The sequence below is a fragment of the Schistocerca americana genome, chromosome 7 (genome assembly GCF_021461395.2).
Source record: "Schistocerca americana isolate TAMUIC-IGC-003095 chromosome 7, iqSchAmer2.1, whole genome shotgun sequence".
In the NCBI taxonomy this organism is placed as follows: Eukaryota; Metazoa; Arthropoda; class Insecta; order Orthoptera; family Acrididae; genus Schistocerca; species Schistocerca americana.
In genome coordinates this window covers 77,121,341-77,140,396 of record NC_060125.1, presented here as the reverse complement: position 1 = coordinate 77,140,396, position 19,056 = coordinate 77,121,341, and the positions used below count along the sequence as shown (strand labels likewise).

At 41.6% G+C, this 19,056-nt stretch overlaps 1 protein-coding gene across 1 annotated transcript in view; it reads right to left on the bottom strand.

Annotated features, from left to right (window-relative positions):
* LOC124622725 overlaps nt 1–19,056 on the bottom strand; it is a 109,659-nt gene that overhangs the window by 16,892 nt on the left and 73,711 nt on the right. The window contains exon 5 of the mRNA XM_047148516.1: nt 2,843–2,951. Coding sequence (XP_047004472.1) covers nt 2,843–2,951 — 109 coding nt within the window. The remainder of the gene's footprint in view (nt 1–2,842; nt 2,952–19,056) is intronic.

Here is a 19,056-nt window from a genome sequence, read left to right as displayed (position 1 = left end):
AGGCTGTTTACAGGTTTACAGTGAGACTGAAGTACCATTGTGTGAATGTGAATAGTTCACGGTAAATGATGACAGCCAAAACAGTTGCAGGATAAAGATTTATTAAAATTCTTGACCACGGTTTCGGTATATCTAAATATACCTTCATCAGGAGACTGCCATTTCCCTCCCTGTTCTTTACATGTGGTGAAATGATTTTTGATAGAAAACAATTTTGTAACACCACTGGTCTGTCATGAGACTACTAAAAAAACTCCCAAATCTTCAAAATAATAGGTCTTCCTCACCGTGTTAAAAGGAAAGAGGGAGAAGAAGGAGTACGGCACTACAGTCATTGGCAGTGGCGAGTGTTGTCTATAGTTTTCCTACAGTGTTGAAGAACTGAGTATTTTCACTACTGAGATCTGCATATTACACTATAAAAATAACTTCTATGACAGTTCTGGCATAAATGGCCACGTCACAAAAGGAACGGGAGATTTTATCAGCTGTGCTTTTTCCACAGTTTGAAGCAAACCTGTTTCACAGAAACCATCACATACACGTCTTTATTATTTTCTCCTTTGATGGTTCTTTGCTTGGTCCAACACCAAATAAAACTTGCCATCACATCGGAAATGCCTATGAATTTAATAATAATAACAATAAAATGTTTTGATATAATGATTCATTAATCAAAATGAAATATAAATTGCTGGAAAAAATGCAGAACCCTGAAGGACTGTGTTCAGTGCCAGCAGGGTACATAGTACGTGCATACTGGTGGATTGCACTGTTAGTGATTCATTTGTCAGAGCAGTCATCGGCGATCAGATTTCGTCTAGGAGGCCTGGGTGTGCAGCCTTTGTTTCGACTCTGCAGGCAGTAAGTGAGACGAGCTTAGAGGTCAACAGTGCTTGCAACGTTCGTTCTAGGGTACAACCGTGCCCCACTAACGAATACGTACTCCTCTTGAACAGCTCCAACCATTTGAGCGGGGGTCGCATTGTGGGTCTGCTGGAAGCTGGATGGACGTACCGACAGATTGCTGCATACGTTTAGCACGATGTATTAGTGATGTGTCGCTGCTTTCAGCAGTGGTCTGTGGATCATTCCCACACCTGTGGATCAGCTTGAGGACGTCCGATTAGGTCAGACGCACGGCAAGATCAACATACGGTGCGAGCGGCTGTGGCTGACCGAACGTCATCCAGGGACACATTAAGCACTTGCTGGGTCAGCAGGGACCATTGGGACCTCTCTGCTTGCAGGAGGATTAAGATCACGTGTGGCTCTTTCCAGGTTACCGTAGACACCACGACATCGCCGATCAGGGCTACTCTGGTGTCTTGGAAGAATTGACTGGAAGGTGGAATGGCTTGCTGTTGTCTTCAGTGATGAGAGTGCGCTCTCTTTCTATACGAATGAGGGATGTAGGGCGCGGTGGGCCATTAGTTACAACTCTTGGTCACATTAGATGTTTCTGCAGGGTAAAGTAACTGGCGTCTGCTATATTGCACAGTCTGGTATCCTCGTGCTAGTGTCATTTCTTCGACAGTAAGGTGATGTGCATTTTAGGAGAACAGTGCGGGTCTACGTACGACTGATGCGACCGATATGTGTGGGACGTGATGAAGCGGTAACTTACTCGTTCTCCAGGGCCCGCAAGAAGTATTGCCGAACTGCAACGGAAGGCGCAAGATCCTTGGGACGATCAATTGCGGCATGCCATTCAGCACCTTAATCACCGTTTACATGCGACAATACACGCCTGTGTTGCCACCAGATCGGGGTGAACTGTGTATTAATCAACTTTTCGGATAGAATATACTGTGTGTTTGATTGGTCAACTTTTCTAATCATATATTTCTGAAATGACGAACTACCTGTTACCTCGCTTGTCAATAAAATGACATTGTGCTTGAGAATGTTGCATTTTTCCGGCAGCGTTTAGAATGTTTTACTATAATAATAATAACGATAATAATAATTCGATCATCAGTGTTTAACATATATCGCCAGTGCAATGTCCTAGGGATTGCAATTCACACAAATATACCTTTTGAAATCACTTTTCCAAAAATGTGGGGAGCCCATTATGCAATTAATATATGAACTACAATATCAACAACTTCTGCCAACATTGAGAAAGCTATAATTCATACATTATAAACCCGAAGTTTGCACTCACGATTATCCACAGGGATGATCACACGTCTGCAGATTATGGCTAAGGGGACGGGTAAATGTAGGAGATGCTGTTTCTTTTAGTCTGTTAATCGTTTCCGCCTACGTTAAGCAAGTCACTGTTTTTGCTGCATTGTCTTACGAGAAGATCTTTCTCATTCTTCTCTTACTCAGGTTTCTGTGATCGACCGACTCTTAACTGTGGTATCACGAATCGTGATGGATTTTGTGTTGACAGCAGGTGCAGTCAGTCTTTAAATGTGTGCTCCTACCTGACTGGAATGATATCGATCAAGACACAAGCCAGTCCACGTGGGCGGCCCTTCACGCAAGCAGTTAAAGAAGGTGGCTTGTAGTTTCTAGAATTCATCAGCTTTGCCGAGATTGTTAGTTCCCATTCTACTTTATATCCAAAAGTTACCTGCAATGTTTCCAAATTGTTAGGTATGTGAAAATAAAACGCTTTTACTAATTTGTTTGAGTGGATTAGCTTGTGGAAGATACACACACACACACACACACACACACACACACACAGGGAGAGAGAGAGAAGCAATCACAAACGGATGCAGAGAGAGTAGAGAGACTATGCACTAGAACCGTAGCTGCCTCGTTAGCCAACAGAGATGTTATTCCAGCTGGAAGCGTAAAACACTGAGACGAAGGCCGCTCTTACCCCCATGCTGCTGGCATCGACGAAGAGCACTTTCCTGCGCTGCCTGGACAGCAGTCGCTCCCACTCGGCCGAGCTCTGACTGAAGAAGGAGCCCAGAAGCAGGCACCACCTGTCGGCAGAGGCGGTCGTCCAATATACTCGACCTTCAGGCCCGCCAGCATAGCGTGTGTTCAGTACTGCACGGCCTCCGACGAACTTATTTCGTCTGTCCGAATGCTGCTATTTGATGCTGAATAAGAAAGACCTCTGCGACTTACTTCAATATTGGCAACAGCGATGCTTCCACCGCAGGCTGTCTGTATTGGAGGTTTCATGATGGCCTCAGTCCCCGCCTTCTATTTATGAACGTTAGCACATTTGCGAGATAGCATTTTTAAAGTACTTTGATCACAAAGTTGGGAATGCGCTTTTTTCCGGCTTTTCAACATATCGCTTCTATGGGCTGACTATAAACACGTGATGATGCAAATATAGCTCCCGAAACCGGTCATGTCTCTGAATAAAGATTTTTAACAGTCGCAGCGATCCTTTTTATTCAGTACGTAATATTTCTACTGTGGGTACTCTACATAGAAAGTTGAGCTATTAGAGTAATCCAAAATAGCGTTTACCTGCGGGTGTCAGAATAAGCCTTTTCGAATACCTTAGCTGGCAGTCATAATTTAAAAGCATCGACTCTTCACAAAACATCTTCGGTTGCGTCACCGCCGACACTTAACAATTATTAAAGGTACTGAACATCCGCCTTTGAAAGCTACTAAAATGTCTCTTTGTAATTACCATAAGCCTTTCGTTATAATGATTAAAAACATTGTCACTGAACGCAGTTTTGATTTGCTTCTGCATCAAAAAACAGTTCGTTACAAAAGATGTATCAGCGTGATTTTTTCGTTGCGTCATAATTGCCTGGTTTTCTCTAACGCCGCAAGGTGTCACCTCCTTGTACATTTTGCGGGGACTGGCACTGATGTTTTCTGTCTACTTCCATGTCGCCTTGCAGCTCTACGCATTGTCGTGACTTAAAACATGACAAAACATTGCATCGCTAATATTTATTTACGTTCCACTGGATAAAAGCATTCTACGTCTGTGCCTTGCCAATTTAATTGCTATTTCTGGTTTTCATTTTATCCGTGGTTTGTCATATGTGTACTTTATCGTTTAAATTTACTCATGTGTATTTATTTAAATGCACTATGGGCAAAAATATAGTAAGAAAGCAACTTTCTCATAATGTGCCACTGACTGTCACATAATATAGCGCGATGAAACTTGGAATACATTGAGAAAACTGCAGTGGTATAGCACAGAAGGTAAGTGAACGAAATATTCGATGAGGCGAACATAAATGACACTGTTATGTAAAGGCAGTAATTACACTGAAACGATCGGGATTTATGATGGCCCACTGGACATTAAAGAAACATTTACATCTGTATCTACATACATACTCCGCAAGCAACGGTATGGTGCGGGCATGGTTCTTAATAGGCTGTGTATTTACCACGGTCGGCAATGCATGCTCTGCAAATCGTTACCATGCTGCCCACCAGGCTTTTAGCGAGTTGTTGTGGTTGGGCGTTCCATTCCTGTAACAACGCTGTCGACAACTGCACAAGCTCCTGTACCTGCGCTCTTGGATGTGGTCGGGCATTGTCATCGATACAAATGAAGTCAGGGCGGAATGAACATCTGACAAAACGCACATGGGGAAAGAGTCCAGTACCACAATAACGTTGATCAGTGAGTGTAACGTGCTTAGAGATCTGGAAGTCAGTGTACCCACGCAACATTATGTCTCACTACACGATAACACTTACACTGTCAAAACGATCATGTTCGACAATGCTTCTGATTGCATTACCTGTTCCCACCACTCGCCACTGACGGCCCGGAATCACTCCTCAGACTGAATCTGCCGTCATGCGAGAAGAACATGCGACTCCACTCACCGTTGGCCCAGTTCTCATGCTATTGGCGCCATCGCAAAGGATTCCACCGATGCGCCTGTGTAAAAGGAACACAACGTACTGGTAGTCGGTCTGAACGACCACAAATATGCAGTCGCCGTGCCACTGTGGAGCGTGAGATTGCATGTGTTCCAGTTCTGTTAAATGCGGCTGCAACTGCACCCGTTGTTCGACGTGGGTTCCTTCTCGCCTGCTGCACAATGTAGCGGCCATCTGCTGACGTAGTTGACCGTGGTGTACCACTTCCTCTCCTAAGGGCAACAGTGCCTGTGATTCGGAACGGTCTCGATACACGTGAAAAAATTATGTGAGCAATACCAAACTCCTCGGCTACAACCACCTCAGTTCCTTTTTCTTCGAATTTCCTAATAATTCTTCCCCGTGTGGCGTCATCCAAAAAATGTCTCCAGGCCACGTTGTAAGAAAGAACACAGCATCGTAGCTGCACGCTGGTTGACGGACACTGTCTTTTTCCGTTCCTTCAACCGCCTCCTGTTGCGGAGCGAGCCCAGTCACGTTCACCTCTCGTCACGTGACGTCCAACCCACTTTGCACGACAAGGAGACCTCTGGCAACATGCTCACGCACTTTCATTCATTTCCAAGCGACTAGTTATGTTACTTTGTCTGTCTCCTTCTTAAATTTCGTAGAGCAGTGTGTATAAATAAATACACATTTACTGCTTTAATTGTAACACCACATCACACGGTGAGAATTCACGACTCAAGCTAGAAACTTATCTCGCCACTAAATCGAAAAGCTATCAAATTTACGTTACCTGCTTGAAAAATTTTCTCGCAAATAAACAACTGTTAACAATGATATCCAAAAATCTATCTTCGCAGCTACTAAAAATTATTATTATACAATATTAACATAAGCGTTTTGTTTTCTCGATTTGCATATTCCACATCAGGAAAATGTTTAGTGCTGCAAACCATAATGAAAGGGCTAAAAACATGTGCCAGACTGAAAAACGTGCTAGGAGGTGAGCTCAAACCAAACAAAACTGATACTATAAGAAAAAATAACGCTCATGTATCTTTTGTCAAACATTGTTTTTAGATTTAGAAGAAAATCAGATTTCTAGAAGCAAATCAAAATTTATACGTTTCATGCCAGATCACTGACGATGTTTCAGATTCATAGAACGAAATACACGTTTTTTACTAGTTGAAAACGCTGATTTTAAATTTGTTTGTAAACTATTGTCATGATGAAATTTCTTAAACAGTTGAAGTAAATGTGATAAGTTTCAGATTTGGTGTGGTGATAGGATATAAGATGTACATCAACAAAAGCGAAACGAGGATAATGGGATGTAGTCGAATTAAGTCGGGCGATGCTGAGAGCATTAGATTAGGAAATGAGACACTTAGAGGAGTAGAGGGGTTTTGCTGTTTGGGAAGCAAAATAACTGATGATGGTCGAAGCAGAGAGGAAATAAAATGTAGACTGACAATGGCAAGGAAAGCGTTTCTGAAGAAAAGAAATCTGTTAACATTTAAGTGTCAGGAAGTCGTCTCTGAAAGTATTTGTATGGAGTGTAGCCATGTATGGAAGTGAAACATGGACGATAAATAGTTTGGACAAGAAGGGAATAGAAGCTTTCGAAATGTGGTGCTACAGAAGAATGCTGAAGATTAGATGGGTAGATCACGTAACTAATGAGGGTGTATTGACTAGAATTGGGGAGAAGAGAAATTTGTGGTACAACTTGAAGAAGGGATCGGTTGATAGGACATGTTCTGAGGCATCAAGGGATCACCAATTTAGTACTGGAGGGCAGCTTGGAGGGTAAAAATTGTAGAGGGAGACCAAGACATGAATATACTAAGCAGATTCAGAAGGATGTAGGTTACAATAGGTACTGGGAGATGAAGAAACTTGTACAGGATAGAGTAGCATGGAGAGCTGGATCAAACCAGTCTCTGGACTGAAGACAACAACAACAACGATAATCTTCTAGCTTTACCCGTAAGTTATCAGTGAGCCGTGTGGAGTAATATGTAAGTAATTGCTGTGTATTTATTTGCATATTTAAATAAATATACATGAACAACAGTAAACCAACAATGACTCTAATCCTCGTTAACTTAAATTGCAAAATTTTCGGGAACGCAAAATACTATGATTTAGTAAGCCTAAATATTCACTAACTCTTACTTTCTGAAGTAATTATATGTGGCTCACCAGTTCGAGGAATTCCAATTTTGTGGAGTAACAGTGCTAAAGGGACTTGTACAACACACGTGTTGAAGCCACGAGCCACATTTTCGCCCAACAGTCTGACGCAACCAGGAGTCTATTGCAACTTTCCAGCAGTTTTCCGCATTTTTGAAAGTTTTCCAGACTTTTTCTCATGTTTATTTTTAATACATATGTTCAATTAAAATTCTATAAACACAGAAGGATTCTAATTCGATACATAAACAAATGCTATGAAACAATTTTTATTTTTTCAAGTTTCCAGATTCGTCTCCCATGTTTATTTTAAATACACATATTCAATTAAAATACGATAAACACAGAATCTTTCTAATTCAGTATAAAATCAAGTACCATGAAACAGTTTCTATCTCTTCCACTACAGTCTACAATACAGATTAACGCTTCGGGCGATTAACAACGCAAAAGCTTCCATAAACGCTCATCAGAAACTGCATTGCCGAAAAAGGATGGAACTGCAGTGAAGAAAACGAGGGCTGAAACAGGAAAGAGAGGAGGATTGGACTGTGACGTCCTATCAATTGCGTTATCATTAAAGTCGGCGCAGTGACTCGCTTGCTCATGAATGCGAACAGAAATCGGCCGTGACCTCATTTTAGGAACCATCCGCTGTTCACCAACTGCTTCTTAAACCGCTTTTACCGATCAGAAGTTCAGTTATTTAACAAATACACAACTTCGTCGGTACATAAAAAATGAGCGGGAGTAGGCAGTCTGATGCGAAGCCACACAGTTCTAACAGAATGGCGGAGAAAAGAAATTTGATTCAAGATTGCCAAACGTAACGCTGAGAAAAGGTGGATAACATTACCTAAGAATGTTTATTTTAAATTCGTGTCAGAAAAATCAATACAAAGATAAAATTACCTAAGAGAGTTACATCGCATGACCCTAAAAATACGTTAGAAATGCATTCAAGTTCTTTACTACGAACTAATGATGGATGCGGGCCGGTATATTAATGGTTTTTAGAAGAAAGAAAAGCGAGAAGTAGCAGGTCGATATGGAAGAAGAAAGTGTTCGAGTAATACTATGAAGGGCTCAGAATTATATGAACATGGTAGTCAAAGACAAATTTTCATTTACTGAAATCAGTGGGAAATATTTATTTGATCTAATGTCAGAACATGTGAAACACAACACTTGTCATCTCATTTTCAGAAAAGTATTACAATTACATTCCAGTGTGGCACTAGCAGTTATACGAGTATGTCGATACTATCGGACAGAAGTAGTGATAAGAAGATTAAAGAAAAATTAGGATACTGAAATATAGTTAAAACTGTGCGCTGGACCTGAGCTTCAACCTAAGACGTCGCGAGTCGTACTTGCATAGCTCAGTCAGCAGAGCAGTTGCTACTGGATGGCCAAGGTCCCAGGCTCAAGTCTCGGTTCGACACACAGTTTTAATCTTCCACGAAGTTTCAAATCACCGCACACTCAGCTGAATATCAGAAGATCTGTATGGTATTTGTGATTCTCGAAAAATCCTTGTATTATACAGGGTGGTCCAGTGGTAGTGACCGGGCCAAATATCTCACGAATTATGCATCAAATGAAAAACTACAAAGAACGAAACTTCCCCTTCAAGCTAGACAAGTTTCGTTCTTTTTAGTTTTTTCGTTTGACGCTTATTTCGTGAGATATAGTGTCGGAAGGTCCATGCGGCTTTTCGCGGATGATGCTGTACTATACAGAGAAGTTGCAGCATTAGAAAATTGCAGCGAATGCAGGAAGATCTGCAGCGGATAGGCACCTGGTGCAGGGAGTGGAAACTGACCCTCAATATAGACAAATGTAATGTATTGCGAATACATCCTTTATTGTATGATTATATGATAGCGGAACAAACACTGGTAGCAGTTACTTTTGTAAAATATCTGGGAGTATGCGTACGGAACGATCTGAAGTGGAACGATCATATAAAATTAATTGTTGGTAAAGGGGGGGGGGGGGTGCCAGGTTGAGATTCATTGGGAGAGTTCTTAGAAAATGTAGTCCATCAACAAAGGAGGTGGCTTACAAAACACTCGTTCGACCTATACTTGAGTATTGCTCATCAGTGTGGGATCCGTACCAGGTTGGGTTGACAGAGGAGATAGAGAAGATCCAAAGAAGAGCGGCGCGTTTCGTCACAGGGTTATTTGGTAAGCGTGATAGCGTAACGGAGATGTTTAGCAAACTCAAGTGGCAGACTGTGCAAGAGAGGTGCTCTGCATCTCGGTGTAGCTTGCTGTCCAGGTTTCGAGAGGGTGCGTTTCTGGATGAGGAATCGAACATATTGCTTCCCCCGACTTATACCTCCCGAGAAGATCACGAATGTAAAATTAGAGAGATTCGAGCGCGCACGGAGTCTTTCCGGCAGTCGTTCTTCCCACGAACCATACGCGACTGGAACAGGAAAGGGAGGTAATGACAGTGGCACGTAAAGTGCCCTCCGCCACACACCGTTGGGTGGCTTGCGGAGTATAAATGTAGATGTAGATATTTGGCCCGGTCACGGTCAATGGACCACCCTGTATAAGATGCAGTAAATCGTTCGAAATTCTAAGACGACCAGGGGTAAAGTGTATGAACATTCGACAAATGTACATTCCTACTCAATCTCCGTGAAAAAACTAAATGTGAAAATGCTCTGTTCGTGTATAAGCTGATATGAAGACAGCATTAATTGTCCTTTCTTTGGCAGCGATGTGAACATTGATTATATCTACCCAACGGATTGTGGGTTTTCCTACAGTTTGTTTTCCTTCCACATCTCTTTCCAAACTTATTCCGGCTGTCGTTGAAGCTCTAGCCTCTTTACATGCCCGTACTACCGTAGTCTGAACGTGCTGATTCGGTCTAAAAGGGCTGTGTTACATGTCAAAGAAGTAAATTTCTTAATAGGGATGAAGGTGAAAGAGGAGCAAATACCAATGCTAAGATTCGCAAATGAATTGGTCGGAAGTAAGGTAGATAGAAGAATTGTCGAATGGAACGGACAGTATACTTAGCACAACGTAAGAGTAGAGGATAAAGAACAATAACCATGGCTTAATATCGAAATTGAGGCAGACACAGTAGTTGAAGTAAAACAATTCTCCTGGATGGGAATAAATTATGCAGTATAGTCAAAAAAAGAAGTATATGACAAGTAGGTTAGTGTAAGCGAATAATATTTTCTTCAACGAAAGAGAACTACTAGTTTCAAATATGGAACTGAGACAAACGACAAAGTTCTTTACACAAAATCTCAGTTCGCTAATACGTATGCTCCTCTATCGCATTGCTGTTATCGGAAGAAACTTTAATCATTCAACGATCAATTGGGATAACTGCAGTTTTGTAGATGATGGTCGTGATAAGATATAATTCGAAATAAAAATTAATGCCTGCTCTGAAAACTACCTGAGACAGTTAGTTCGGAGACCTACTGACAATGGAAACATACTGAATCTAATGGCAACATACAGATGTGATCTGCTAACGATGTCCACGTTGAAACTTATAACAATGACTATTAGGAAGCAGTGTTGACCAAAGTAGAAAGAGGAACTAAAACAAGTAGGAAGACAAACTCGTAAGTTCGGTAAACTAGTTAAAGAGGTAATAAGTCACATTGAGGAACTAGAAACATTTCGCTTTAGAAGAGGAACAAGGAAAGAAATTTAGGGTTTAGCGTCCCGTCGACATGGAGGTCATTAGAGAAGAATTTAGCTCTGGACAAGAACGTGTAGAACAATGGTGGCTGAAGTTTCGAAGAATAGTTGACCAAGCACTGTATACATATGTACATAGCAGAATAGTATGATGCATGGTATACAGTTTCTGTAAAAGAGCTTCTAAAGAAACAGCAGCTACAACACAATATGTGTAAAACAAGGATTATAGGTGTCGACAGAGAAATGCTAAATGAAACGTGTTTGGGTGTAAAAGGCTTTTGGTGACTACCTAACAATATTATCGAAAGACCTCTCACAAAACTAAGAGAAATTCTAGTCATATGTTACGGCTGTCAGTGGCACCAACGTCTGTGTTCAGATAGTCACAGATGAGACAGGAACAGAAACTGAGTTTATCAAAGCAAAAGCAGAAATGCTGACTCCATTTTTAAATGTTATATATGAGTGATATAAAAATTGTAGTGTCAGTGGCGTTGAGAAACGCATGTACTCTCTAAAAGTGAACCAAACTACAGAGCTGGATGAAATCCCTGTCAGACTCTATACAGAATTTGCTGCTGAGTACCATAAATACGAAAGATTCCCAGAAAAAAACCACTGTGCCCAATCATTAGAAGAAAGCACAGTTCACACGCGTCTACAAGAAGGATGGGAGAAGTGATCTAAAACACTACCGTCCAATATCTTTAACATCCACGTGTCGTAGAATCTTTGGACATATCCTGAGCTCTAACTTAACGAACAAAATGACCTTCTCCGTGTCACCCAGTATAGATTCAGAATATATTGGTCATGCGAAACCAAACCAGCGGTTTTCTAACACGACACTCTGAAAGCCATGCATCCAGTCAGTTATACAGATGTAATATTTCTTGATTTCCGAAATGCATTTGGCTCAGTACCACCCTCACAATTATTATCGGAAGTATGACTTTATGCGACATCAACTGGATGGGGGGATTTCTTGGATGGTGATTTACGGACAGCAATAGGCGTGCCCCAAGGAAGTGTGTTGTTCATGCTATATATTAATGAGCTTGCAGACAATATTAGAAGTAATTTTAGATTATTCACAGGTAATAGTGTTATCTACGCTGAAGTACTGTCTTAAAAAAATTCCATAAATATTTAATGAGATACTGATAAGATTTCTAAGTGGTGCAAAGATTGGAAACTTCCTTTAAATGTTTACTTGCGTATAGTTGTGCCCTTCAGAAACTGTAGTATCGCATGGCTATAATGTCAGTGATTCACAATTACATAAATACCTGGGTGTAACAATTAATAGAGATATGAAATAGAACCATCACTTAGACTCAGTCGTAGGTACTGTTAGTGGAAAAATTCGGTTCACTGATAAGATTCTAAGAAAGTGCAATCACTCTACGAAGGAGACTGCTTGCAAAACACTTCTGACAAATGCTAGAATATTTTTCAAGTGAATGGGATTCGCACCAAATCGGACTAACACGGGAATCTGAAAGTTTACGAAGAAGGAGCGCACGAATGGTCACACTGCAGTGTGTCGCGGGGATGCTGAAGAAACTGAACTGGCAGACGCTTGAAGATAGAAGCTAAATATTCCGAGAAGGCCTGCTTACAAAATCCTGGAGAATTACAGTGGTGTGTAAATTAATTGGGACAAGGCCATTAAACTTTAACTGTACACGTTTATTACTATATGTGTAATAGAGTTAGTAGCTTACTGAATATTAATAACTAATGTGCTCTCCTTTTGCTTTAATGAGCTGTTGAACACGTTGTGACATAGGTTAGACCAGGTTAGAGCAAATGTTTCGTAGTTCATCGTCTTGAAACCACACTTTTCTCTCGTTTACTAATAGGCGTTCTTTTGTTGAACAGCCCATTTTTCCAAGACGTCTTTTCACAATACTCCACGAATTCTCGATGGGATTCAAGTCTGTTGAATTAGCAGGCCACTGACGGACGTTATAATGTTGTCTCCTTCCAGAAACGTCCTGACTGTTTTCGAATTGTGACACGGGACCACATAGTGTTGAAACGTTCCTCCACCACTTGCAAAGGTCTGTAAGAATGTCACAATCCTGCGCATAAAGATTTCCAATGTATCTGCTTGAATTCATCATGCTATTAACTAGAACTAGTGCCCAAGTGCTACTTGCATTCAAAAACTCCTAAAACATTTTTTTAAGAGGGGGAAGGGAAGGGTCAAGTTGTTCAGTTCTCACTACATCAAGGGTGTTTCGCCTGACAATAAAATATTACTTATCACTGAAAATTACAGTTTCCAGTCACTGGATGTCGGATATTCATATATTTCGGACTATGCGAACGCTTCTTAACGTTTCGTACCTGATTAGGTTAAAACGGAACCCTTATAGGATCGTTTTGTTGTCTGTCTTTCTGTCCGACTGTTAAAAACCCTTTTTCTCAGGGACGGGTTGATATATCACATTGAAATTTATGTCTCATGTTAAGGTTGATAGGCCCTTGGCGTTGTAATAAATGTAAGCTTCTAGGTCAATCCAACAAAAAGATACGGCCACTTAGATAACATATTTTGATACTCGTAAACTCACTTATCGTAAGGTATGGGATACTTCCCGTTGGCCTAGAATCACGAAATTTGGCAAGAAGCAAAGTTTCAGAGTACAGTTAAAGGAAAAAATCCTAAAACTGTAACTCTGTAATTATATCACACAAAAAACTTTTCTGTCATTTGTTATGAAACTGCCTATCTGTCCGTCTATTAAGACCCCCTTTTTCCAGGAACGGGTAGATGTGTCAAGTTGAAGTTTATGCCACATACTAAGGTCCCATGACGGTATAATAAACGTTAGGTTTCAAGTCAATGTAATCAAACGTTACGGCTACATACTTTGATACTCGCAAACTCACTCATCAAAGCCTATAGGATACTTCCCGTTGACCTAGAATCATGAAATTTGGTGGGAAGCAAGGTTTCACCAAGTAAAGAAGAAGTTCGAGGACGGGTAATTTGTAGCTATATCTCGCGAAAAAAGTATTTCCTTTCTCATTGTGTTATCCGACATCAAACTTGAAATTAAAACAATTAGTAGTTCTGCATTCAGGCTAACTAGGTCGCAAGTCAAACATTAGAGAAAGAATTACTATATAGCTCATATGACGAGTTTCGGAATTTGTCCATCATCAGATATGCAAGAGCGATTACTACACGTAGATATGGCGTTTCAAGTTGTATGTGAAACAAACATTCGCAGACTGTATCTTTATTCCTCTCACAATCAAGAAGCCTATGGCTTACCCTTGAAGAGTCAGTTTCAACCCCAGTACTCGATAAATCTCTGTAACGGTCTTAACTTGTCTTGTGAGCATGAATTCTACTGTTCTAAGTAGGATTTGGCAATTCTAGGGGGATTTTTCATTTTCGTTCGCATCTACCTTTTCTCTTTGAGACAATGAGGCAGTATCACTGTAGGCCGTATTAAGTTTTGAAACACTGCCGGTATATTTTCTCACATCTAGAACAGAGGCAAAGTCTCTTACAGCCGTGGATGTGTGTTCATGAAGTGCAACTATTTTTGCCCACTTCTTAAGTTAGATGATTATAATGATCACTTTAATAGTAATACAATGTTTCCTGTCGAGACGACAAAAGTAACACACGCTGTTGCTACACATACAAGCTCTCAGCTGAACTGGAGGGGACCTACAATTGTTGTTCATAGTCAAGGCAACAATAGTCCGCCAGGAGTCCATGAAGTTGGTTGCAGCTAACCGCCTTTAATTCCTTAAAAAATGAGGTTGTCCCAGTTAATCTGCACACTACTGTAGCTTTAAGAGAAGAATCTAGTGGTATACTAAAACTTGGAAGGATTGCGAAGACAACGTTAGACACATTGCAGCGCGGACAGAAGGGTTTCAGGAATTATTCTTTCTGCACTCCATACGCGAGTGGAACGAGATGCAGCCCTAACAACTGGTATTATGGCAAGTAACTTCTGTCATGCACTTCACAGTGGTTTGCAGAATATGGATGTAGGTGCAGAGTTCTTATAAATACATGAATGGACCATGTATGTGAGTCGAAACTGTCACACACCGTCTTCCTTTTTTTTAGAATGATGCGAGAAAGGAATTCACTCAAATATAAAAATAGCTGAATACTGTGCTACCAGTCCGTTTTAGCTTCCAGTTAACACTGCATTAACTCCAACACCTCAGTTCTGTCACATTTGATATGCAGATGGAAAACGAGTCTTTCTAAATTTAGGTACACTGACGGAAAAGAACCACAACACCAAAAAATAATTAATGTAGATTAATTAAATTTCGGAAATACATATGTCTAGGTAACATATTTAAGTGCTTAACATTGCAGGATCACAGATTAATGTAAGTGCGAGATACGCCATTGCAAATGTGAAAGGATGGTACATTAATAACCGGTGTACACGCCAGAATGTTGAATGCAAGAATGAAGACGTGCATCATTGTGTTGTACTGGTGCCGGATATCAGTTTATGGGATGGAGTTCCATGCCCGTTGCATTTGGTTGGTCAGTACAAGGCGGTTAACGCTGTTTGTGGATGGCGATGGACTTTTCGTCCGATGGTGTCCCACATGTGCTCGATTGGAGACAAATCTGATGAGCGAGCAGGCCAAAGCAACATGTCGACACTCTGTAGAGCATGTTGGGTTACGACAGTGGTATGTGGGAGAGCGTTATCCTGTTGGAAAACACCTCCTGGAATGCTGATCATAAATGGCAGCACAACAGTCCGAATCACCAAGCGGACGTACAAATTTGCAATCAGCGTGTTTGGGATAGCCACGAGAGTGTTCCTGCTGTCGTACGAAATCACACCCCAGGCCATAACTCTAGGCGTAGGTACAGTATGTGTACCACACAAACAGGCTGGTTGCAGTCTCTCAAGTGGCCTCCGTTTAACCAACACACGGTCATCACTGGCACTGAGCGAGAATCAGCTTTCATCAAGAAACAAAGCAGCACTCCACTTTGCCCTCCAATGGGCTCTCGCTTGATACCTATGAAGTCGCAAATGGCGGTGGTTTGGGATCAGTGGAATGCACGCTATATGGCGTCTGGCTCGGAGCTGTCCTTGAGAAACCGATTTGTAACAGTTCATTGTATCACTGTGGTGCCAACTGCTGCACACTTTGTTGCCACAGGTGCAGTATGATGTACCAGAGTCCTACGCCAAACGCGATGGTCTTCCCTTTCGGTAGTGCCACATGGCCGGCCGGAGCCCGGTCTTTTTGCGACCGTACAATGCCGTGATCACCGCTGCCAGAAATCATGTACAGTGGCTACATGCCTTGCGATATTGCAGAAGGAACATACAGCTCCTCGTAGCCCTGTCACACGACCTCACCCAATCTCAGTGAGGTGTTGATAACGGCGACTTTGTCACCTTAAAGACATTCTTGACTAACGTCATCTCAGCTCAACGATAACTAACGCTCATGACCGTTACAACACGTATTTAAAGCAAATCTGATTTGCACCCTCTCATTGACTGTCGCGACATTTGAACAGACATCATCTTTCAGATGTAGTAATACGGCTACCAACTTTCGTTTTGTCGCACAACTCCTCCTTGGTGATGCGACTTTTTTGCGTCAGTGTGTTATGAACTACCGTAACACTTAAGACGTACTGCGCGAAATGGCACAGTGGTTAAGATACTGCACTCCCAGCCTGGAGGACAGAGATTCAAATCCATGAGAATTTAGGTTTTTCGTGCTTTCCCTACATCGTTTAAGACAGATAACTGGATGGTTCCTTGAAAGGGACAAAGTCGAATCTTTTACCTTGTCTGCCTCGGTCCGAGCCTTGGCTCCGCCTCTAATGATCTCATAATCGAAGTGATGTTAAATTCTGTCTCGTCTCCTCCTCCTCCTCCTGCAGGTAATAAACTTTGTCAGTAGCCTATTGTGTCTTAGAACGTAGCTGCAGAGTTATCTCACTGAGGAAAAACATTGTCGTTAAAAAGAAGTCAAGAAGAATACACAGAATTCAGTTTGACAATAGCATTTAAAACGAATTTATGCACGACTGTATTTTGTTACCCGTGAGTATCCTGGAAGTGTTTAATACTGCACTAAACCTAACAGCAAGAATGAGACTCTAATGTGGACGCATACAGAGGTCTTTACTTTAAGCCGGATGCAGACTACTACTGTTCATAGCGACGAGTTACTCACGCGACACAGGTTGGTACTTCCATCGTGGCTGAGACTCTCCTTCTGATTCGTGCTGTGGTGGTGTCGAGCCGGAGCGCGCGTTCCGTGCGTGATGCCTTCGTTACCACCGCCTCCAGGGGTAGCGGGATTCAGAGCATCCAACGGTGCTGTCTCTTCGACTGTAAATTGGCCGCCAAACGGTCCCCGTTCTTGTTATCACAGTGCTAATACCGGCTGCGTTATATCGACCACAGTCTCTTCAGTTTGACAAACGGTAATTGAGAATACGTCGGAAGCGAAGATTTTCGTTACCACATGCTTTTCTTTAATACCGTTGCTTCTCGATGGACAAAAGTTCTGAATCTCTTCTATTCATGATCATTTACTTCGCAGACAATTGGTGAATCTTAAAAGAAGTTCATTGTTTCATTACAGATCAAAGACTGATTCTGTTAATATGTTAATATCCCGGCGGAGGTTCGAGTCCTCCCTCGGGCGTGGGTGTGTGTGTTTGTCCTTAGGATAATTTAGATTAAGTAGTGTGTAAGCTTAGGGACTGATGACCTTAGCAGTTAAGTTGAACATTTGGGTCAACAGAAGCGTCCGATCTTACCCGTCGGCTTTGACCCGTGACGTAAGCGTGTTGTGGTGTGTGACGTCATTACGGCGCGGAGTTTGATTTGCGATTGTGGCGTGTTTGTAGATGTCTTGTTTTTGTTTGTCGTGCTCTCTGGTGGTGTGTTCATGGTTTGTGCATTTGTGTGTGATTGTGGTGGCCAATCTAGTTTGTGGAGCTGGAACTTTTTTGAGGTAAGTTCCGTTTTTTTTTTGGTTATTTATGTATGTTTTGTGTATTGGGTATAGGTTGGAAACATCCGATCTCACGCGTCGGCTTTGACCCGTGACGTAAGGGACCTACACATTGATCTGTAGCGTAGCCCTGAATACGAGGTTAGGTTGGGAGTTTTTTTTTGGAATGCGGCCGCGGCAGCGGCCGCCTATGATTCGAAAATATTGATTTGACACTAATGAACATGTATACGTAATATGAAGCAATTTGATGAACATATTGATCTGTAGCGTAGCCCACTTGAGGTTAGGTTGGGAGTTTTTTTTTGGAATGCGGCCGCGGCAGCGGCCGCCTATGATTCGAAAATATTGATTTGACACTAATGAAGCCTGTGGGGGGATGGGGGGGCACTGCAGACTCCCCCCACCGCATAACGACACATGATGATCAAATTTTGAAAAAAAATGAAAAATTTTTTCCGTACCTGCTAAACTGCATAAGTGCCGATGTATGTAGGTGTAAGGGAAGCTTTCGTTTCTTAGTTTTCTATTGGGGGATGTGATCGGTAGGTTCTGTTGAGCTATATAGGTTAAGGGAAGTGTCCGATTATGGATAGGAATGTGTTTTTTGGTATTTGGTCAGTTTTGTGATGTTGATTTATTTCGTTGTTTTGCGTGGTTTTGAATGGCGGTCGGTGGCTACATTTCTGTATATTTAGTTTCTCCGCACCCAAAAACCCCTAATTTCCCACGCTTGTCCCGTTACAGTCATTAGGCTTTTTGTGAAACTTGTGTATTTCAGTGTTTACAATACGTATGCGATGTTTTTATATCCGCCATATTGGAATTGTTTATAGTCGTTTCCGCGGTATTTGTGACGTCATGGGTCAAAGCCGACGGGTAAGATCGGACGCTTCTGTATTTCCGAACATTTTTGAATATGTTAATACCGTTGGATGTTAGGTCCGCCAGTTATGCAAAACACCGTTTTTCTCAGTACCCAAAAATGTTTCGGCACCACTGTGCCATCATCAGTGGGTTTTAGTCTTTATTTATTCTGCAATGTGAACATTTCTGTTAAATGATTATAAAGTTTTGTGCATTTTTAGTTCAAACAACAGATCGTTTCTTTTTGTAAACACCTTTACATTTGGTGTGCATGAATTTTCTGGATCACTTGTGTGTTAGTTACTATAGGTAGCTTGTCATCTGCAACCAAACGATGTTGATGAGAAAGTTTTTTGCTGGAAGTTAACCTATCTTCTAGAATGTAATTTAGTTTGTCGCGATGTTTTCGCGCCTATATTCGTTTTTACTTACGTTTTCGTATGTCAAGCACTTCCATTCTCCGCATCCTGCTGAGGTGTTGTGATGCACACGTAACTATAAC